This window comes from Suricata suricatta, chromosome 9 (assembly GCF_006229205.1).
Source record: "Suricata suricatta isolate VVHF042 chromosome 9, meerkat_22Aug2017_6uvM2_HiC, whole genome shotgun sequence".
NCBI classification, from domain to species: Eukaryota; Metazoa; Chordata; class Mammalia; order Carnivora; family Herpestidae; genus Suricata; species Suricata suricatta.
In genome coordinates, this window is record NC_043708.1 from 24,376,397 (window position 1) to 24,396,315 (window position 19,919).

Genomic DNA, 19,919 nt, shown 5'->3' on the forward strand with positions numbered 1-19,919 from the left:
TATGCTTAACCGTTTTATGACGCTGGTGCACAGAGCTTTCCGTGTGCTTCCTTCCATCCTCCTGGCCTACCTCCCCGGCACGATTTCTGAGCAGAACCGGGAGCAGAGAAAGCCTGACCATCTGACCTTGAGAAATCAGCCATACTAGTACATTACCTTCTGCGTTTGCCTCTCTCCTGGCCTGAAGCTCATGCTTGCTCAGCCATTTATTCCTCACTCTGTTGTAGTCCCAGTGTAGACAGAGTAAGTGCATTTAGACCCCCCAGCCTTGACGTGGAGCTGCTGCACGGAAGGCACAGAGGGGCGGGAGCCAGAGCGGTATTGTTCTGGTCTCAATCTCGGCCTCCTCACTTCCTAGCAAGAAATCCTGAGTAAGATGCTTAACTTGTCCATGCCGCCATCCCGCCAACTGTCAGATGAGGGTAATAAACACCTCCTGCACAGGGTCTGTGTGCGGAGCAAAAAGTTCGTGCACGAAGCTAACCGAGTTAGGGCAGGTTCGGAGGGGCACAGCCGGGGTGCCGATTCCCTCCTTCAGTGCTGGGCATGTAGTCCAAAGCCTCTGGGTCATTTTGACCTGCTCGCTTCTCCTACTTTGCAAGGTTCTTCTACCTCCACCTTGGGCCTGCAGCTCCCGCCCGGGGCCGCCTGCCCACCAGCCTCCAGACTTGGCAAGCTGTCCTACCCAAATGAAGCACTGTTTCCTCTTGCAGTCTTGCCTGGCTCCAGGGTGGGCTGGCTGGGGTCGCGGACGGAATGTTTATGGAGTTTTTACGTGCCCACCCCTGGTTTTCTGCCGCACAGCATGGGTGCAAAGCTTGCTGGTTAGAAACCTCAATGCACGACGAGGACACAGCTTTGGGGAGGCTTGCCCGAGTGTCAGGCTGCACAGCTTTGGGGAGGCTTGCCCGAGGGTCAGGCTGCACAGCTTTGGGGAGGCTTGCCCGAGGGTCAGGCTGCACAGCTTTGGGGAGGCTTGCCCGAGGGTCAGGCTGCTGGGCACTTCAGGGCTCAGATTTCATGCCAGGCTTTTAGGGGGTGTGGGAGAATTTTGGGAGATCACAGAAAGTGCAAAGGTTAGAAAGCGGTCTGCAAAGATCTGGAAGCAGTGTGTTCACCAGGAATTTGAGGCTGACCTGACACCTAGTGGCCATTAGCAGGAATTACTCCAACCTTGGGAAAGGTTCCCAGACAGTTGCAGCCAGGTTTTGGCTTGGTCATTCTTCACTTACTTGGGGCTGGCAGTGTCGAGGGATGGCCTGGAGGGTCAGGGGCGAGGGCGGTGGCTTTTAGCTTCCCTATATCTCTCTAATTTCCTCGAAGCTATCCAAACAAAAAATGACATTTGATTTGAAAATTGCTGCCTTTCTTGTTTATGCAAGAGATGGATTAAAAGCATCTTGAGAAAACTTTGCTGTTTTTATTGATCCATAACATAGTCCACAATTTTTGATACACCCTGGCTTCATAATCCTCAGGGCTCCACCCAGACACCAGCAGGGACCAGACAGGAAACTTGGTGGGGACACTTATAGATTAATAATAAAAGACACGGCTCCTGATTTTAAGGGGCCTCGATTTATCTGTGGAGTCAGAGCAAAGACATCACAGGCATGAGAAATGTGAGTTTCAGCCCACAAACCCCTTATTGCATTTCTTTGTTTTCTCTTATTATCCTAATTTTGACTCTGAGCCCATATATCACCCAATTAATGGGAATTCAATCTCAGGTTAAGACCTTGAATAAGGAAGGGAAAGGGGAAGATGCACAGCAGGGAGAGGGTATACATTATTTCAAACAATGGCTGTGCCACATGTGCACGGGGGTCCCGGCCTCAGTCCCCCCCCCCCCCCCCCCCCCCCCCCCCCGCCCCGCGAAGGCAAGGAAACCCAAAGGCGGTGACTGGGCTCCTCGGTGTTGTTCCATCACTCATCACACATCCCTCCAGCACTGATCGGGGCTCTAAAGCGGCGGTTCCTGGGTACCCCAGACTTTCCCAGTTTTCCACCTCTTGCCCCAAACAACTGCCAGGTGAACGTGTTAGTTCATTCCATAGGTCTTTATTGAGCACCTCCTACATGTCGGGCACCGTGCGCTGGTACAGAGATGCGCGACTCAGTCCCTGCCCTTGTTCGTCCACAATGACAACTGGCGAGGTCAATCAGAACGCTGTAAGGTGCCCATCCCCACACCTGCTCTGCGCATGCTGTTCTTGCCTATCCCTGCTTTTATGCTCAGCAATTCATGTCTCCTTAGCTCCCAAGGAATTTTAAAAAGAAATGTAGAACAGTAGATTCCCAGAACAGATTGGGAAGCCTTTATTTCAGCTGTCCTGCTTTTTTGGGATGCAAGCACAAGGCTCCGAGGTCAGGTGGTGAGAGGTCGTGCCGGGCTGTGACTGCATGCCGGGTCTCTCTGTCTCCCATCCTGGGCTCTCTCTACATGACCCCTCAGCATATGCTTCTAAAGGCCCTCAGTCCTTGTTCCTGAGCATCTGGTCCCTCTGCCACTGCCTCTCCCGCATCTCAGAAACCTCTCTCCCTGATACAGTTTATATTTACTAGCATGACTGCCTTCGTGCACTGATCTTCTCTGACTGCTCTTTTCCTGCTGCCTAGCAACCCCATTGCATTCCCAATTTGTCTTCCCGGTTCCTACCAAGGCCACCAAGGATGCGCCCCCTGCTGGTTGCTAAACCCAGAGGGCGCTGCTCCAGCTGGGTGGGGGGTGGGGGGGGCACACCACCAGCAGCCCAGAGACGGGGGGACCCAGCCGGACTTTATTGGCTCGCTCACAGGCCAGCCTCGGTGTTTGTCCACGGAGGTTTCAGAATTGACCTTTGTCTCCTCCACGCCACCAGTCAACTTGCCAGGACCTCTCTGTTGTGGGGACTTCTTTCCAGACCAGACTTGTTGCTACGGCTTCACCTTTTTTAGGAAACTGGTTTGAAAGGTAAGGGGACAACGCTGAGTGCCAATGCCACCTGACCGACGGAAGCATCTAGGCAGATTCAGACCCAAGCAGGACCATTCGTAAACTCATCTCGACACATGGGTATGTTTTGGTGTAGGCTCGGGGAGAGGGCAGAAGATTGGACGGATGGCAAGGGTTTAGCAGTCGACTGAAATTTAGAATGTGCACACCCTTTGGCCCAGTGATCGCCCTGGATCCGCTCCACAGAGCCCTTGTCAGAGAAACATGAGTGCACAAATATCATCTACAAAAGGATGCTGGTGACAGTATTATTTGCAGTAGCAAAGCAATGGAAAGAACGTAAACGTCCATAACAATGAGATGAAGGAAAGAGACTTCTGTGCTATGAGATAGCACGTGGAAGTTAAAAAAGACGGAGATGGATCTAAATGTGCAAACACAGAAAGATCGCCAAGACATACGGGGAGGCAAAGCAAATTCAGAAAAATGGGAGAGCATAATTCTATTTATGATAAATAAGAAACTGTGTGTTTGTGAGTGTGAGGGTAAAATAGTGTTTAACAAAAGATATGTGTGCTCGAGCCTACCACATGCAGGGTAATGCTCTCAATGCTTTATAGCATTAATCCTTTCACTCTTCAAAAACTCCGATGCCATGGGCACTGTTATTAGCTCCATAGTGCAGATGGGGAAATTGAAAATTGGGTAACATGCACAGGAGTGGAGCTGGGCTTGGAACTCAGTGGTGTGGCCTCAGAGCCCATGTTTTACAACACCATACCACACACACTCACGTGTGCATGCACTCACACACACTTGATTGCAAGTTATGGGAAAGGCATGGAAATGTGCACTGAGATTGTTCACGGGAGGCAGCATGTACCATGGAGAAGAGATCAAAGAGAACCTTCACTTTCTTCTTGCTATACTTCTGTGGACTTAGAATTTTTACAGGTGGATATTATTTGCAACAAAAGTGAAGATGAAAAATTCATGCGACAATAAAAATAACCACTCTGCTCTTCAATCAGAAAAGAGCTGCGGGACAATTTGAGGTGCCTGCGAAACCCCTCCCCCACCCCCGGTTCCCAAGACGCGGGGACCCAGGCCCCAGTATTGCCTCTTGATGGCCACTTGACCTCATCTGCAACGCTGAAGGGTTTGCTGGACCTGGGACCCGGTCTCTTGGGCTCTGCCTGGGCCACTTCCCACCAGCTTCCCAAGGAACATGAAGCACCACTTTAGGGAGGACAAGTGGGGGGTTTCAGGAAAGGGATGCAGTGTGGGAGATGTGCAAGCCTGAGCCATCTTCAGAAAGGGCCCCCTTGCTGGGTGACATGTGCCAGCCTATTGTACACATTGTCCCCACTCGATCCTTACAACCCCTCTCGGGTGCTGTGGTTATACCTCACTAAAGACTTGGAGACTCAGAGTCACCAGAAGCATGGGGCAGGGCACAGAACAGAGGTACAGGGCAGGGACACTTGTGGGGCAGGACCAGAGGGGGGGGGTCCCTCTGATAGGGCTCCCTAAGGATACCACAAGATGGGAGGTGCAGGGCCAGATAGGAGTTCAACCCTCAGGCCCAGTGGGGTCCCAGGGCCTTGGAGAGGAGATCTAGCACAATGGAGCAGCTTCTGGAGCCACATGGACCTAGGTTCGAGGCCACAGCTGCCTCTGTCTGTCTTTGAGCACTGAGCTTCTGTGCTTCCCTTCTCTAAAGCTCAGTTTCATCTTTCACCGCATATGGGTGACGACAGCGCAGGGCACCTGGGCCACATATGGGGGATGACAGCGCCAGGCCCCCCGGGCAGGTTTGGGGCTCCGCAGAGTACTTGGCCCGAGGTGGGGGCTCACAGGTGGCCTTACAGTTCTTACTGTTATAGTGTTATACAGGCCCTTCTTTGATGAACTGAGCCTCAGTCCCAACGGCAGCATCCCCTGGGCCACAGCAGAGCTGAGTGGCTGCGATTTCCCAGGGTACATGAGGCTCACGCTTCTGTACTTGGTTCCGGCCTGAGTGATCCTCCTGTTTGGGCTATCCGCATGCCTGGCACACACCTCTCACCATGCCAGGGCCTAACCATGTGCTCTGCTGTGTCACCTCCTCTTTGGCTGTGACACTGTGTGCCAGAATCTGGCCCCGCAGCCAACAGCACACGGCTGAGGCTGAAGCTCTGCTTGGAGGGTGAATCGGAAGTCAGAAGTCGAAGAGGCCGGCAGACCTCGGGGCCGGCCTCAGAGCCCGGGGAGGGCACAGCCCACTGCTCCAGGGGATGCTGTACCTGATCGAGTGCAGACAGGGTGGCCCCTGGAGCTCAGGTCCACCCACCAGGGCGCCTTATAGGGAACTGGGGGCTTGCCTGGGGCGGAAGCAGGCTGAGGTGGCCACTGGGCCTAGACTGACCTGAAGTTCACCATGCCTGTCTTCTCATCCAGCTTCTTTATCAGCTCCCTGACTTGGTACCGGCTCATAGGGACCTTGTCCTGCTGAGGAAGTGGATGGAACATGCGAAGTCAGTGGAGCTCTCTGCCGACCCCTCCCCAGGTCTACACACACACACACACACACACACACACACACACACACACACACTGGCTGTTGCCACTAGGGTTCTGCACACCTGTATCATCGCTTTCCGGAAGTCGCCCACAGACATTGTCATTGTTCCCTTAGGGTTCAAGCTCTTGAAGAAGTCTGCGACCGTGATTTGGTGCTGGTCTGCGTAGCTCTGAGGGAGGCCAGAGACACCGGAAGCAAACACTTGACCTTGTAACATCTATTAACAACACCCCACCCCATCCCCATCCCCACTCTCGTTCCACCAAAGGGCGGCCCAGACTCCCAGCCCCGGCAGGCGGAGCGGAGGTGCAGGAAGGCGGACTCTGAAGCCTGATTTCCCGCGTGTTACCTGTCACCTATGATCAAGAGCCCTGCACAGAGTGTGGCATTGATAGTTCTGTGGTTTGCCCAGTCTCAGGGGACCCCACCCCACTGAGCACAATCTCTGTGCGGCTCCACAGAGGGAAGGATTCGAGTCTATGCTGTCCTTTCCATCTATCTATTTATCTGTCTATCTATCTATTATCTACCTACCTACCTACCTACCTACCTACCTACCTACCTATCACCTATCACTTATCTATCATTTATTACCTATCCATCCATCCATCATCTGTCTATTGTACACACTCTTTTATAAAATACACTGTATTAAAACATGTGAATATCTTTTCAATATCATTAAAACATTCTTCTGGGTCCTTTTTAAGTATCTTTTTGGTTCTCTTCCCCTCCCACTCTCAAAAAAGTTTCCAAGGCCCAGCTGTATCGCTAGATATTTCTGCAGACATCCTGCTCACAGAGGAGCCCCTTAGAGGCCTGTCCTTGGTCCTCTGTTTTCCTCCGGCTGCACTTCCTACTCTGGGGTGCACTGCCTCTCCCCCTGGGGTGACTCTACTTCTGCATGCTCAAAGCTGCTCTCAAGGCCATGCCGATAGCCCTGGCACTTCAGTCCTGCACATCCAAGGTGAGCCTCCGCTAGCTCGATCCTGCCAACAGTAGTAGGTGCTGTGGCAGAGGCCCCGGCTGGACCCTTGACATGCCTCCCATTCCTCCACAGCACTCTTCTCTGTAATGCAGAGGCTACAGAGCTAAAAATCCACATTCCCCGAATCCTATTCAGCTGGGGGTTGGAATGGGCGGGGCTTGTGTGAGAGGTCTGACTGGGGAGAGCCGGCCATGGGCGCTGTGGAGGCAGTCCTGACTCAGTGGGTGATCCCCCATGGGGCGGCCCCCTGGTTACAGCAGAGGAGGCAGCCATCCCGGCAGCCCAGGTGAGGTATCCGGGGAGCGAGCCATTTCTGGAATCTAAACCAAGACTCTGTTTCTTCAGCTCCTCCAATGTTTCTGTGGTCTATCTCTGGTAACATGTCCCTTTTTGCTTAACCTAGCTAGAGTGAATTGTGTGGTCAGCAGCAAGAACTTTGATCAGTAGGAGCGTCTGTTACTTTGGTAGGTGCTAGTGGTAAGACCCAGCGTGGCTCCCAGCCTGGAGGAGTTCAGGGAGGACCTAGTTACTCCTGACTAGGGAATCTGGGAGGGTTGGCCAAGGAAGTGAACTTGAATAGAGACCTAGAGAAAGAGTAGGAATGAGCACGACACTGAGGACAGGAGGAAGGGTGTTCCAGGCAGAGGAACCTGCACGTGCACAGGCAGGAGCTGAGTGAGAGCTGGTGCAGAGAAATAGGGGGGAATCTAGTGGGGCGGAATTTATGAGAACCAGAGGGGAGGGGCAGGCAGAGAGGGTGGGGCTACAGAGGACCGCCCTTGGCTGGCAGTGTCACACCTTTATTTTAGTCCCTTTGGGCTTGACCTTTTGGAGTTATCTTTGGCTCCTTCCTATCATCACAGGCCTCCGATCTCCCAGCACTCACACACACACGTGCACTCACACACACATGCACATGTGCACTCACACACATGCACCATGTGGCCAACCATTCACCAAATCCCAGAGACTCTCCACAGGGGGTCTCCTACATCTGTCCCTCCACTTCCATTGCCACCCTTGGCAAGGCGCCATTCTAGAACACTAGTTAGCACACCGAGAATGCCACCATAGTGCTCTCATTAGCATTCCCGCTCTCATATTTACCCCCTCCAGTTTATTTCCCTCCCCATTGCCTGAAAAGGTAATCCTGGTCCTGCCGGGTTCACCTGCCCCACCCCTCAGCAACTGCGGCTGGCTCTCCGCTCCCTGGAATCCACCCCCAGCACTGAGCCTAGAACCTGAGGACCGCCACATCCGGCCCCAGCCTCCCTGCGCAGCCTTGACCTCCAGGCTTTGCAGGAGCCTGGGACCACGTGGTCCTCCTGCTGAACCACATGGCTCTGTTCCCATCTCCCAAGTGCACTGTGTGCTCCCCACTCTGCTCCTCTGCTGAGGCGAACACTTGCCCCAGAACTCACTCCCTGGAGCTGTCACTAACCTGAATCCTTTCTGCTCTCCAAGTCCCTTCCCCAGGACCTGTCCCTTTCTGTTTGCCTAATCCCAGTGGTCTCTAATCTGGATTCAGATGGTATTTGTTGCCTTTGTCACTCATTTTTTACTCATTATATGATGTTTTCTCTGAGAAGTTACTGCATCTCATCTCCCCAACCAGATTGTTGCCTGTCCGGACAGGTGGTTTCTAATCTGAGATTCCTATGAGATCTCTAGAGATTTCTACGCTGTGTTCAGCAGGGGTGGTTCCCCCCACCCCCCGGCTTTGCATCCTATTCCCTGCAGCATCCTCCTCCCCTTGCAAAACACGTGTCCTCTCTGATGTCATCTGACTTGTGAAGGTACTCGATACCCCCCTTACTTTCTAGAACTTTCCATACAACAATAATTGTCATGCAGAGCTCTTCTGTTTCATCCTGGAAACTGAGGCACAGAGCAGACCGACCAAGGGGCAGGAAGTAGCCCCAGCGGCGCACATCCCCTAGACCCTACATCTGCATGGCATCACTCCGGGTAGCAACCGTCTGCACCCAGCAGCCCCGTCCACTCTGCCTCCAGGGAGAGCCAGGAGTGGGAACAGCAGCCTGGCCGGGCGCTCCTCTGTGAGGTGGTTGAAAGTGAAGGACTCCCTGGCAGCTCTAGAATTGTCTGGTTTTTCATTTCCATGAAATGATCCAGGATCTAAGACTAGAGCCAGGGCCAGGTCACCACTAGATATAAAGGATCTGAGGGTCCCTCTTTAGCAGAAGCCACCAAATCGCTGTCCTCACCACACGGGCATCTTGGCATCCTTTCTGGCTATTGGGAAGAGCTGGCATTTGTTGGATGCTTATTACTGGTCGGGCATTGCTCTCGGCACTTCTGGGGTGTTGTAGAATTGGATCTTCCCAGCAGCCCTCCCGGGCCGAGTCCTATTGTTATGCCCACTGCCCAGGTGAAGAGCCTGGGGCACAGAGAGCACAGCGACCTGCCTTTGGTCATACATTACCAGGCGGAGGAGCCTGGCTGGCAGAAACCATCCTGTTCCAAGCCCCTCCCTACTCCCCCAGTTCCCAGATCCTCTCTTCCTCTGGGAACCAGGAAGCCCTGCTGAGGGGACCCAACCTCCTCAGGGAATACTCCATGTCTGAGACATGCCTTGTCAGAGGGGACTGTGCAGACGCTTCGGGGGAGGGGACACTGGTCCTTGGGGTCTCTGAGAGGAAAGGAAGGGCTCACCTGGATCAGTTTCATGGGGTTTGTCCACAAGAGGGCCATTTTCTTGGCAGAGAAGCCTTGCACTGCCTTGTAAGTTACGTCCAGCTGGGGGTGGATGGCACACACCCCATCCAATGTTTTTGTGAACTGCTCAGACACCAGCACGTTCTGAGGTGGGAGAGAGGGGACCCAGCATGAGGTAGGCATTGCCGTCATACCATTTCCACCCCCACGCCCGTGCCCCACCCCCTGCAGACAGGCGCCCCATTCAGGCCGCAGGCAGAGGGTTTTTTGTTTTTGATTTTTGTCTTTTCCAGCTTGCCTGCGGTACCGCTTCTAGACTGGGAGCGGTCATCTTTCCCAGAGCTTGCGATTTGACTTGGCTTGGTTTGCACATGATTGTGATCAGATGTCCTAGTCGAGTGCCGGCAGCCTGTCACACACGTCAGCTCAGCTCTGCACTCAGACAGCGAGCTTTGGTGTCTGCGTGTGACAGATGAGACACGGCTATGGGGTTAGGAGACTGGTCCAGGGGCGAATGTCCTAAAACGTCCATTTATACACCAGTGTTGGTCTTTGCTCCAAAGGATCCCTCACTCCAACCACCATGTCCTGGATCAAAACCCCTTGGGAACTCCCCGTGTGTAAGTGCCTTCAGAGCTGGGTTATCGGCCACAGGAGAAGACCTGTTCTGTGAACCAGTGTTTGACCAGACCTGGCCTCCCCTGGTGTCGTCAGCCTGCTTCATTGCTCAGATGCGGTCCTGAGCATCTTTTGCCACGTCAAATAATGAAACCCATGCTAAAGGGCTGCAGGCTTACCCCATCCCGATTTGTAGATATTCTAGAGAAAGTTCTAGAAGCATGTACAGTGAAGGAATTCCAACACTGTTTAGAGTTACGTCGGGAGAGATGATTAAAAAGAAGGAAAAGTCTAATTCAGACCTGTCTGTCTGTCCTGGGAGGCTTGTAAAATGGCAGTGTGATCCCAGATCATGGGTTCATATGCCATCTGGGGCCTAAACCGTACCATTTCTAATGTTCCCTCGGACACCAAGACTGTGCCTGCCTCCATGCCCTCCAACCTGCCCTGGGGGCGGGGGACAAGGGAGGAGGGAGAGCAAATGCCAACTAAATGGGGACATGTAACTGAGACCCAGAGGCAGGGTGGGGTGGGGGCTAAGGCAGCACCAGGGCTACAAGGTCAGAGCCATAGGAGGAGGGTGGAGAGAGGGCCCCTGACGAGAAAGATCCATGAGCGCAAGAAGGAGCCTGCGGCAGGGAGCAAGGGGCGAGGGAACAATCTGGAAAGAAAAGCAGGTGTGTTTTTCTAATGTTTTATAATCTGGGGCAAACCTAAGTCCAAATTTTACTTATTATCGAAGTTCCAAGGAGCTTGGGTTTAAAATTTCAAAATATCGTCACTGACATCATTGCAAGGCATTAAAATCTTGGCAAAACATCATATTTGTGTGGCATTGAAGTAACATCACAGGACTTTAACTCTGTACTAGAGTAGGGGCTGAAGCCCGGGGTTTACTCTTGGTTGCGTTTCTCAATTGCTGTTCGTTCTCTGTTTCAGTTTCCTTGTGTGTAAAATGGGAAAATGCGGAAAAGCTCTTGTTACGTGTTGAACTGTGTTCCTATCAAAAAGATGCTGAAGTCCTAACCCCAGGGGACCTGTGAATGTGACCTTATCTGGAAACAGGGTCTTTTCAGAGGGTCAAGTTAAGATGAGGTCACTAGGGTGGGCCCTAATCCAATATGACTGTGTCCTTATACAAAGGGGCATTTGAATACAGAGAGAGACACGTGCCCAGGGAGAGCTCCATCTGAAGTTCAAGATAGAAATTACGATGATGTTCCTAAAAAGCCGAGGACACCACAGATTACCAGCAAAGCACCAGGACTTGGAGGAGCACAGAACGCAGTCTTCCTCATGGTCCTCTGAAGGGACCAGCTCTGCCACCACCTTGACCTTGGGCATTAGTTTACAGGACTGTGAGACAATACCTTTGTGTTGCTTGAACAGCTCTAGGACATGAATTCACTCTACCTACCTCCCAGAGTAGGATGAAATGAGCCAGAGCCTATAAAATCACTTTGGGGGTTCGAGGGGGACAGTGTGGTGGGAGGGTCTAGGATATTGTTATTACCAGCTATCACCTCTCTGAGGATTCAGGCAAGAATACCTGGCCCGGTGAAGTCATCTCCTGGAGCTTTCCTCCTCCATCAGGGGGTCTTACCCTTAAATTCTACTCAGTCAGCCATGCCATGATATAAAAATACAAGTTTGTACGTGTTTCAGTACTCAGATTCTAAAAGTTCTGTGATTCTGGGGGTGCCTGGGTGGCTCAGTCAGTTAAGTGTCTAACTCCGGCTCAAGTCATGATCTTATGGTTCATGAGTTCGAGTCCCGCACTGTCAGTGCAAAGCCTGCCTGGAATTCTCTCTCTCCCCTTCTCTCTGCCCCTCCCCCACTCACATGTGCTCACACATGCTCTCTAAATCATCAATCAGTCAATAACAAAAAAATGAAAAGTTCAATGATTCTGGACCCAGGGCTGCCCATCAGCAAAGGTGAGAGTGAACAAATTCTGTTCTGGGGGCCTCCCACCTTTGTTTCTGATGTTTCTGCTCTTAGACCCACTCAGGATCTGGTCAATGATGTCATACCATGATGTTATTGACTAATGGCTACTCTGGCTAAAAGAACCCTGAGAGAAGGCCAAGTCATACTCCCAAAGGAGTGACCTTTTCATGGAGTATTTGTGTGAGGGCCCACGAGGGACAGGGCTGTTGGCACCTGCCAACACAGTGTGGCATGCTCCCTGGTGCGAGCAACCACAATCTAATAACTTACAGAAATGTCAATCTCTTCCATCTTGGATTTGGTGTTCCTCTTGATGGACAGGATAAGGGACATAGCCCCATCCATACTCAAAGGGTTCAGGTAAAGCTGTGGGAGGAGTGGCGAGACAGAAGGAGGATGAGCTGGGCATAGGAGAGCCTGGCTCAGAGTGTGGCTTCCATTTCTTCCCATCAAATTGTAATCTCTATATTCCACCCAGGCTTCTCTGTAGGCACCTGTCTCCCTATTTGTCTAGTCATCCATCCACCTGTCCATCTCACTGCTCAGCTAGCCAGCCAGCCAGCAGACATTTACTTGAGGCCTGCCACAGGCCAATTGCTGGGTTGAGTGCTAAGGGATGCATGCACAGGTAGATGTGACAAGGTCTCTGCCGTCACGTAGCTTACACTCTAGAGGGGGACACAGGCAAACAAGCACATGGCATCCGACATGAGGTGAAGGCAGGGACAGAGGTACACACTGGTACTGCAGGAGCAAGGCAAGGTGCATCTGGTACAGTGGAGGGTCGCTGGAGCTAAGCCTTGCAGGACTCATAGGGATTACTCTGGTCTGAAGAAGCAGGGGTAGGACCAGAGCAGGGAATGAGAGGCACCAAAGAAGGCAAAGGAGAGAGGAGGGCAAACGTGCAGAGGTATTTGGGCAATAGCAAAGATTTCGTGAGCAGGAGCAGAAAGAATGAGTCCATAGAACCGGGATGGGCCAGATCACAGGCACCATGTGGGCTTAGCTAAGCCCTCAGGCCATTGTCCCAACGGGGCTGGGAGCCACTGAGCCTCGGTGTAGTGGTTAACAGCAAGGAACATGGAGCCCAGTGGCTCTGCTTACTAGATTTGTGGCCTTGGGTTAATTCCCTGGCCACTCGGTATCTATCACTTAGGGCTGCTCTGTGAATCCAATAAATCAGTTCAAGCAAAGTATTCAAAAGAGTACAGAGTAAGCGGCAAATGAATGCTAGTTAATATTATAAAGGCTTTCTGCTGGGTGATTTCTTGATGAGACAGCCAAAACGGTGAGCATCTACCATGTGGCAGGTGTCTCCCAGGCTCTGATGGACTTCAGAGGGAAAACACAGACTTCGTAGGGCTTAGCTTCTGGAATCCTTTGCTTGACTCACTTCTCTGGGGAAATCCTTATTTTTTCAAGAGTAGGGAAAGGAGGGAGGCATTTGATGTGTTTAAAACTTTTCTTCTTGGGGTGCCTGGGTATCTCAGTCAGTTAAGCGTCCGACTGCTGCTCAGGTCATGATCTCACAGTCTGTGAGTTGGAGCACCACGTTGGACTCTGTGCCGACAGCTCAGAGCCTGTGTCTCCCTCCCTCCCTGTTCCTTCCCCACTCGCTCTCTGTCTCTCAAAATAAAAAGAAAGGCATAAAAAAAAGAATCTTAAAATTTTTCCTTTTGGGGTGCCAGCCTGGCTCAGTCAGTAGAGCATACGACTCTTGATCTTGGGGTTGTGAGTTCAAGCCCCACATTGGGCATGGAGCCTACTTAAAACATAAATATAAATAAATAAATAAAGCTTTGTTCTTTCATTTAAAAACATTTAACACATTTAAATATATTTAAACACGGGACACTGTGCTTAAACATTTAAACAATGACACATGGTCATCATGGGAAAAATTCAAAAAGAGCTGGAAAAAAAATGTTAAAAATCACCAGTACTCCGCCAATTAGAGAAAACCGTTGCTGCCATTTTGTGGAGGCAGCCTTTCAATCTTGGGAGATTCAGGTTCTCTGAACTTTCCTTGGCTTCACTGCTCCACGGAGGCTGAAATCACTGCCCAGCTGCCTCAGTCTCTCTTCCCGAGTTACTCTTCCTCCCCCTCTGGCCAGGCCTCGCTTCCAGCTTTCGCTGTCACTAGACGGTCACCATGCCCTTCCTCTGTCAGGAATCTGACTTCCTCTTTGCAGCTCTAAGGTCTTGGCCTCTCAGATGATAGCTGCTTGTCACTGATTTCTAACTCCCCTCCTTCTCCACCAGCACCCCCACATCTGTGGTCCCCCCCAATCGCCCCCACATCCTGAGGAATTTGGAGTCGTAGTGGGAAGCCTGGTAAGGCTGATTTCCTTGTCTCTCTCAAGCTGCATGAGCTGAGCAAGTCACACAGGCTCAGTGCTCTCATCTGACGGAGGAATTAGGGGAGCCCACGTTGGAGAGTCGGGCCGTGAGCCAGCAGCAGGCCACCTGATCCTCGCCTGGCTCATGGCAGGAGCCCCAGCAAGGGGAGCTGGTAATGGAAGTCCTCATCTTTTTCTTCCGTTTTCCACCTGTCCAGGAGCTTCTGTGTTATACATTAGCATCTATGAGCCAATCCATTTAAAATGAAAGAGGAATCCACTCATTCAGTTAGTCGACATTCATTGGGCATCTACAGTATGCCCAGCACTAAGCTAGGCACGAAGGGCATGATAACGGGCAGAACCACAGTCGTTGCTCTAGGGAAGCTCTCACACCAGTGGAGGTGACCAGCCAATGAGTCGCTGAAATGAGAGTGTAAAGAGGACTCTGGCAGGTCTGCGTGAAAAGATGTGCCGAGGTCTGAGGGCCTGTGAGGTCCGGAGCCGGAGCTGCATGTGGAGGTAGGGCAGGGACTCGAGCACGTGCAGGAGTGGCTGCGTAACGCGCTGCAGGGGAGGCTGAGGCCACTGGGAGAGCCAGGCCCTGGGAGGGGGGAGGTGAAAGAAGCCTCCGATGCATGGATGGACAGCAAAGGAGAGCATGGGGTAAACTGAGGCTGGAGAAGCAGGATGAGAGAACTGGATTTGAACCACAGGCGGCCATGGGGGGGCAATGGTCTAAGCTGGAGGGACTAGATGGGGGGTGGGGGTGGAAGTCAGACTTATGCTCAAAACACACACTCTGGCAAAGTCTGGAGGAAACCCAGGTAGGAGGAAGGAAGACCAGTTAGGAGATGACATCATGTACCTGGGGACAGCAGAGGGTGACATTAGGTTTATAGCAGAGAGACAGTCAAGAACCTATGTACATGTGAAACACAAGGTGAATTTTCCTGATGATTCTCTCCAGCAATATGCAACCCCATCACCCTGTTCCCCCCGCCCCCCCTTCCCCACTTACACACATACACACACACACGGATACATGGACACACAGGGACACTGGGATAACACTGATACACACACAGATGCACACACATGGGCACAAACACAAGGATGCATAGACACACACATGGATGCACACACACAGAGGGACACGTGGATGCACACAGATGCATGGGTACACACACATATAGGGTGCAGGCACACAAGCGTGGACGCATGGGTGCCATGGAAACATGGATGCACACAGATGCATGGGTATGCAGACATGTACACGGATGCACACCGATGCATGGTGTACACACATGCACATGGACACACACACACAAAGTGGCCATCCCCAGCTTAAGCAAAGACTTTACCCTCAGAACTTTGAGGCTCTCATTGATCTCCAGTCCTTTGCTGATTTTGGCGGCTCCTTCGTTGCTGATGTCATTGCTGCTGACGTCTAGGTAGACCAGGGAGTTGTTGAGCCTGAGGACCTCCCCTAGGGCCGTAGCCCCCTCGTTCCCGAAGCCGTTCATAGAGAGATCCAGTTTCTGCAGGGTTACATTAGCCTTCAGGGAGGAGAGAGGACAGCACCAGCGTCAAGGGTGCACGTGACTCACCCCGCCCAGAGGCCCTGGTCTCTCTCCCCTGCTGCCATCCAGACTGGGTGCTCAGTTGTCCCCAGGTGGCAGAGCTCACTCAAACTCCTCCCAGCGGAGGGAGCCAGAGTTCGGTCGTTCCTTACCCCCCAATTAAACTGCCCTCTTGGAGTAACCCCAAAGATGACAGCAAGGCCCCAGCAAGGTGAATTTGCTGAACTAGGATTTATACTAAAGACGAAGGCACATCCAGGAGTCAGGGAGGGATGCTAACAATGTGAAAGCACTTGAGGAGAGCTCAGTGTGCACTCATCAACGGGGTCATGAGGAGGAGGTTCAAGATGGCGGGATGCGAGGCCCCGGCCATCCTCACTGGGCTTGAGACACCACTGCCAGAGAGAGCCTTACCCGGAGACCATTGCACAAGGCCACAGCTCCCCGTATGTGGAAGTGATTCCAGCTCAGATCCAGTGACTGGAGCCCTATATTGAGGGCTAGAGGAGGAAGGGAGTCACTTAGCATCCTCCAAATCCCAGAGAGCCCCTCTCAGAGCTCCCAGAGAGCCATGACATTGGGGAATGAGAGCTGCTCAATACTCATTCAGAGTCCGACGCTGGGGCAATAATTTTTCCATTGTTCATTTAAACACAGAATTGTAAGATGATTCCCAATGTCAGTAAGGGAGTAAAATAATCATACTCCTACATCACAAGTGGCAAGCAAATTGCTACAGTCTATTTGGCAAATGTGAAGTGGTCACAGATATTTTGCTACTAATTAGAGTGTGTGTCCCCCCTCATATAACAATGTTACCTCTGAGGCTCTTCCTTTTTTTAAAAAATTTTTATAGTTTATTTTTGAGACAGAGACAGAGCACAAATGGGGGAGGGGCAGAGAGAGAGGGAGATACAGAATCTGAAACAGGCTCCAGGCTCTGCTTAACCGACTGAGCCACCCAGGTGCCCCCTCTGAGGCTCTTTCTAAGGAGACAGCACAGGATAGGGAAGAGTTATGTGCTAGTACATGTTTATCATGGTATCACTTAAAAAAGTAGCATTCATGACTCACAGGGGAAGGGTAAAGTATAGGATAAACATCCATTTGGTGGAATATTATGCAACCATTTAACTAGGTGGAGACAGCATGGGGAACAGGGGTTATCTTTGGGCAGGGAGGCTGGGATGGGCAGGGCACATGACATCACATGATGTGTTTTTCCTGGAGAACTTCGGGAGCAGAGGTGGCTCCAGAAAGCTTTAGGGACACTATCAGTGCTGAAGCAGGTGTGTCCGGAAGCTGGTGAGCATAGAAATTGCACTTACTTTTTAACTTAAAAATATTTTTGCTTATGTGCTACGTAGTGTTGGGGAAAACATCCTGTTGAAACACATTATCATGGTTAATTTTTATTGGAGGAGGGCGGATACGCTGAGGACGCTGCTGGAAAGAGGCTGAAGCACTCCTGAAACTTTACTGGGTGGGAGGCATGGCCTTCAGCCCTCAGGGCCAGAAAAATGTCTTGGTCTATTTTCCTTTCCTTGGTCGGTGCACTGTGGGTGTCTCTGGCGTCAACCACCAGGACCTACTCTGCATGACGTGAGTGACACCTTGTCTTATTTTGAGAACAAACTTTCTCCCACCTTTATCCTCTCCCTCATTCTCTCTCTCTCTTTTCTAATGTTTATTTATTTTTAAGAGAGAGTGTGCGAACTGGGGAGGGGAAGAGAGACAGGGAGACACAGAATCCAAAAGCAGGCTCCAGGCTCTGAACTGTCAGCACAGATCCCGATGTGGGGCTTGGACTCAAGAACTGCGGAATCATGACCTGAGCCTAAGGTGGCTGCTTAACTGACTGAGCCACCCAGGTGCCCCTCCCTCATTCTCTTCTTACTCCTTCTTTCTCTTCTCTGCCACTCCCCTCATGTGAGTTATGCCTTGCACACCCCATCTCTTCAGTGGCCACAGAATTTACATTTAATTCTGTTCTCACCCCCTTACTAGCTGTGTGACCTTGAGCAGGCTATTTATTTTTCCCTTGCTTTTGTTTTATCTGTACAATGGAGGTAGTAACCCATCAGAGGTGTGGGAACTGATGTAAAATGCCTGGTATGAGGTCTGCCCACTGGGAATCACGAATAACGAATAGCTTCAATAATAATAATAAATAAAACTCATGTATAGTATGATGATAACCATATTAAACAGAATATAATCAGTCTCACTTTAAAGTTGTTTTAGGGGTGCCTGGGTGGCTCAGTCCGTTAAGCTTCCAACTCCGGTTCGGGTCATGATTTTGTTGTTTGTGAGTTGGAGCCCATCAGGCTCTGTGCTGACAGCTCAGCTTCAGACCCTCTGTCTACCCCTCCCCAGCTTGCCTGGACAGGCTCATGTGTTTTCTCTCTCAAAAACAAATAAACATTAGAAAAAAAAGTTGTTTTAAAATTTAGGGTGTCTTTTTAAAAAAAGATTTTATTTTTAAGTAATCTCTAGACCCAACCTGGGGATTGAATTTACAACCCCAAGATCAAGAATCGCAGGCTCCACCCACTAAGCCAGCCCCGCACCCCTACAATTCAGTTTTAGAGTATTTGAAAATCAGTTTTCAGATGGACCCAAATCTCCACACAATGCTGGCACCCTTGCTCCTTCCCTCAAACGTGCCTGCCGGGACCCTCTCTTGGGGAAGGGGCTGCTCACACATCACTGAGGGGGCGCCAGGGGTGAGATGGGAGAGCTCCGCCCTCCCTGCAGGACCGCCCGCCCCTGCTGGCCCGCACGCTCCGCCTCCTCGCTCTGTTAGCACCGCCCCCCCCTCCCGCCGCCTCTGCCAGTTCCTTCTACGGGCACTGCCCCCAGCCTTTCCAAGGATCCTGCTTTTGCTGCCATCTCCTCTTCCTTCCCCAGACGCGTATCTTCTTTCCTTCCTATCAGCACCTTCCATCCTTAGGAACCTTCCTGCCCTCCGATCACCAGTGTTTCTGCCTCAGCCTCCTCTCAGCCGGGCTTCTGCAGGTGCCCACGATGCCTTTTAATTTTATAACAAATCTGCTGCGAACCTCCTCAGACATCTCTGTGCACGTGTGAGAGCTTCTCAGAGACTGTATCATAGAGTATGATATATTTCATATCATCGAATACATTTTCAATTTTACTGAATACAGTCAAACTAATCTCCAAAGCGCCTCTCTCTTCAGAGTTCTTTTTTTCCCCGTTGTGTTCACTTCACTGGATATTCTCTCACTTGGAATTTCTGCAGCTTCCATAGGTGACAAAGGAAATCTTTTTGTTTTGCATTTCTCTGATTACTAAAGAGCTTAGCAATTTGGCGTTCTTCTCTCCCCTCTTCCCCCGCTGTCCATAGGCCTTGACCATTGTTTTATTGGAAATATTTATTATTGTCATGATCTGTAGGATCTTTTGTCAATATTCTGAGCACAAATCTTTTATATTATACAAATACTGAAAGTATCTACTCTCTGTTGCTGACCTTTTAACATTGCCCTATAACGTCTTATATCATAAATGACTTTTAAACTTGTTGTTGTCAAATAAATGAATCATTTTTGTTACAGTTTATGTCCACTGTGCATGTAATAATTCTTTGCCTCCTTGGAGTCAGCAAGTTATTTCTTTATATGTTTTCCTAATCATTTTATAGTTTTAAAAAATGCTTTATTTAGTTATTTTCTTTGAGAGAGAGCACGAGTGGCAAACGGGCAGAAAGAGAGGAGGACAGAGGATCCAAAATGGGCTCTGCACTGACAGGCTGACATCAGCGAGCCTGATGCAGGGCTTGAACTCATGAACTGTGAGATCATAACCTGAGCTGAAGTCAGATGCTCAACCGACTGAGCCACCCAGGCACCCCTGTTTTTCTAATCATTTTAAAGTTTTACTTCCCACATCCAGGTGCTCACTCCACTTAAAATGGATTTGGGGTGTGGTTTAGATCACTTTTTATAATCAGAACATTCAGTAATAACAACAACGGGAGATGCAGCTCTGACAGGTGACTGTCTGCCAATGGCCTCTCCTTTGCTGGCCCCTTGCCTCCGTCGGGGACTCACCCAGCATCTGCCCGACGTGTTCTCCTCCCTTATCAGAGAATTCGTTGTGGCTGAGATCCAGCATCTTAATTCGGTAATTGGCCTGGAGAAAGAAAAGGTGCAGAGAGAGGCCATTTTTGTCTTTTATGTGATTGCAAATACCTCTCTTATCTCAGGGAGGCGTGATGGAGGGCTCCCATACACCAAAAATCGGC

The 19,919-nt window shown here is 51.0% G+C and overlaps 1 protein-coding gene across 5 annotated transcripts in view; it reads right to left on the reverse strand.

The window, feature by feature from the left end:
* Positions 1-1,373: 1,373 nt before the first annotated feature.
* The window catches only part of LRRC74A (leucine rich repeat containing 74A), a 32,681-nt gene continuing 14,135 nt past the window's right edge, over positions 1,374-19,919 (reverse strand). For 2 of the 5 annotated variants that reach the window (XM_029952821.1, XM_029952824.1), the window contains 8 exons: positions 19,726-19,807; positions 16,067-16,152; positions 15,434-15,628; positions 12,001-12,096; positions 9,160-9,306; positions 5,560-5,667; positions 5,343-5,425; positions 2,046-2,941 (listed from right to left, as the gene is read on the reverse strand). In XM_029952821.1, the coding sequence (XP_029808681.1) occupies positions 2,917-2,941; positions 5,343-5,425; positions 5,560-5,667; positions 9,160-9,306; positions 12,001-12,096; positions 15,434-15,628; positions 16,067-16,152; positions 19,726-19,807 (822 nt within the window). In that variant the 3' untranslated portion in view covers positions 2,046-2,916. Of the gene's footprint in view, positions 1,516-2,045; positions 2,942-5,342; positions 5,426-5,559; positions 5,668-9,159; positions 9,307-12,000; positions 12,097-15,433; positions 15,629-16,066; positions 16,153-19,725; positions 19,808-19,919 lie in introns of those variants that run through there. The other 3 variants (XM_029952825.1, XM_029952822.1, XM_029952823.1) reach the window with 3 other exon arrangements.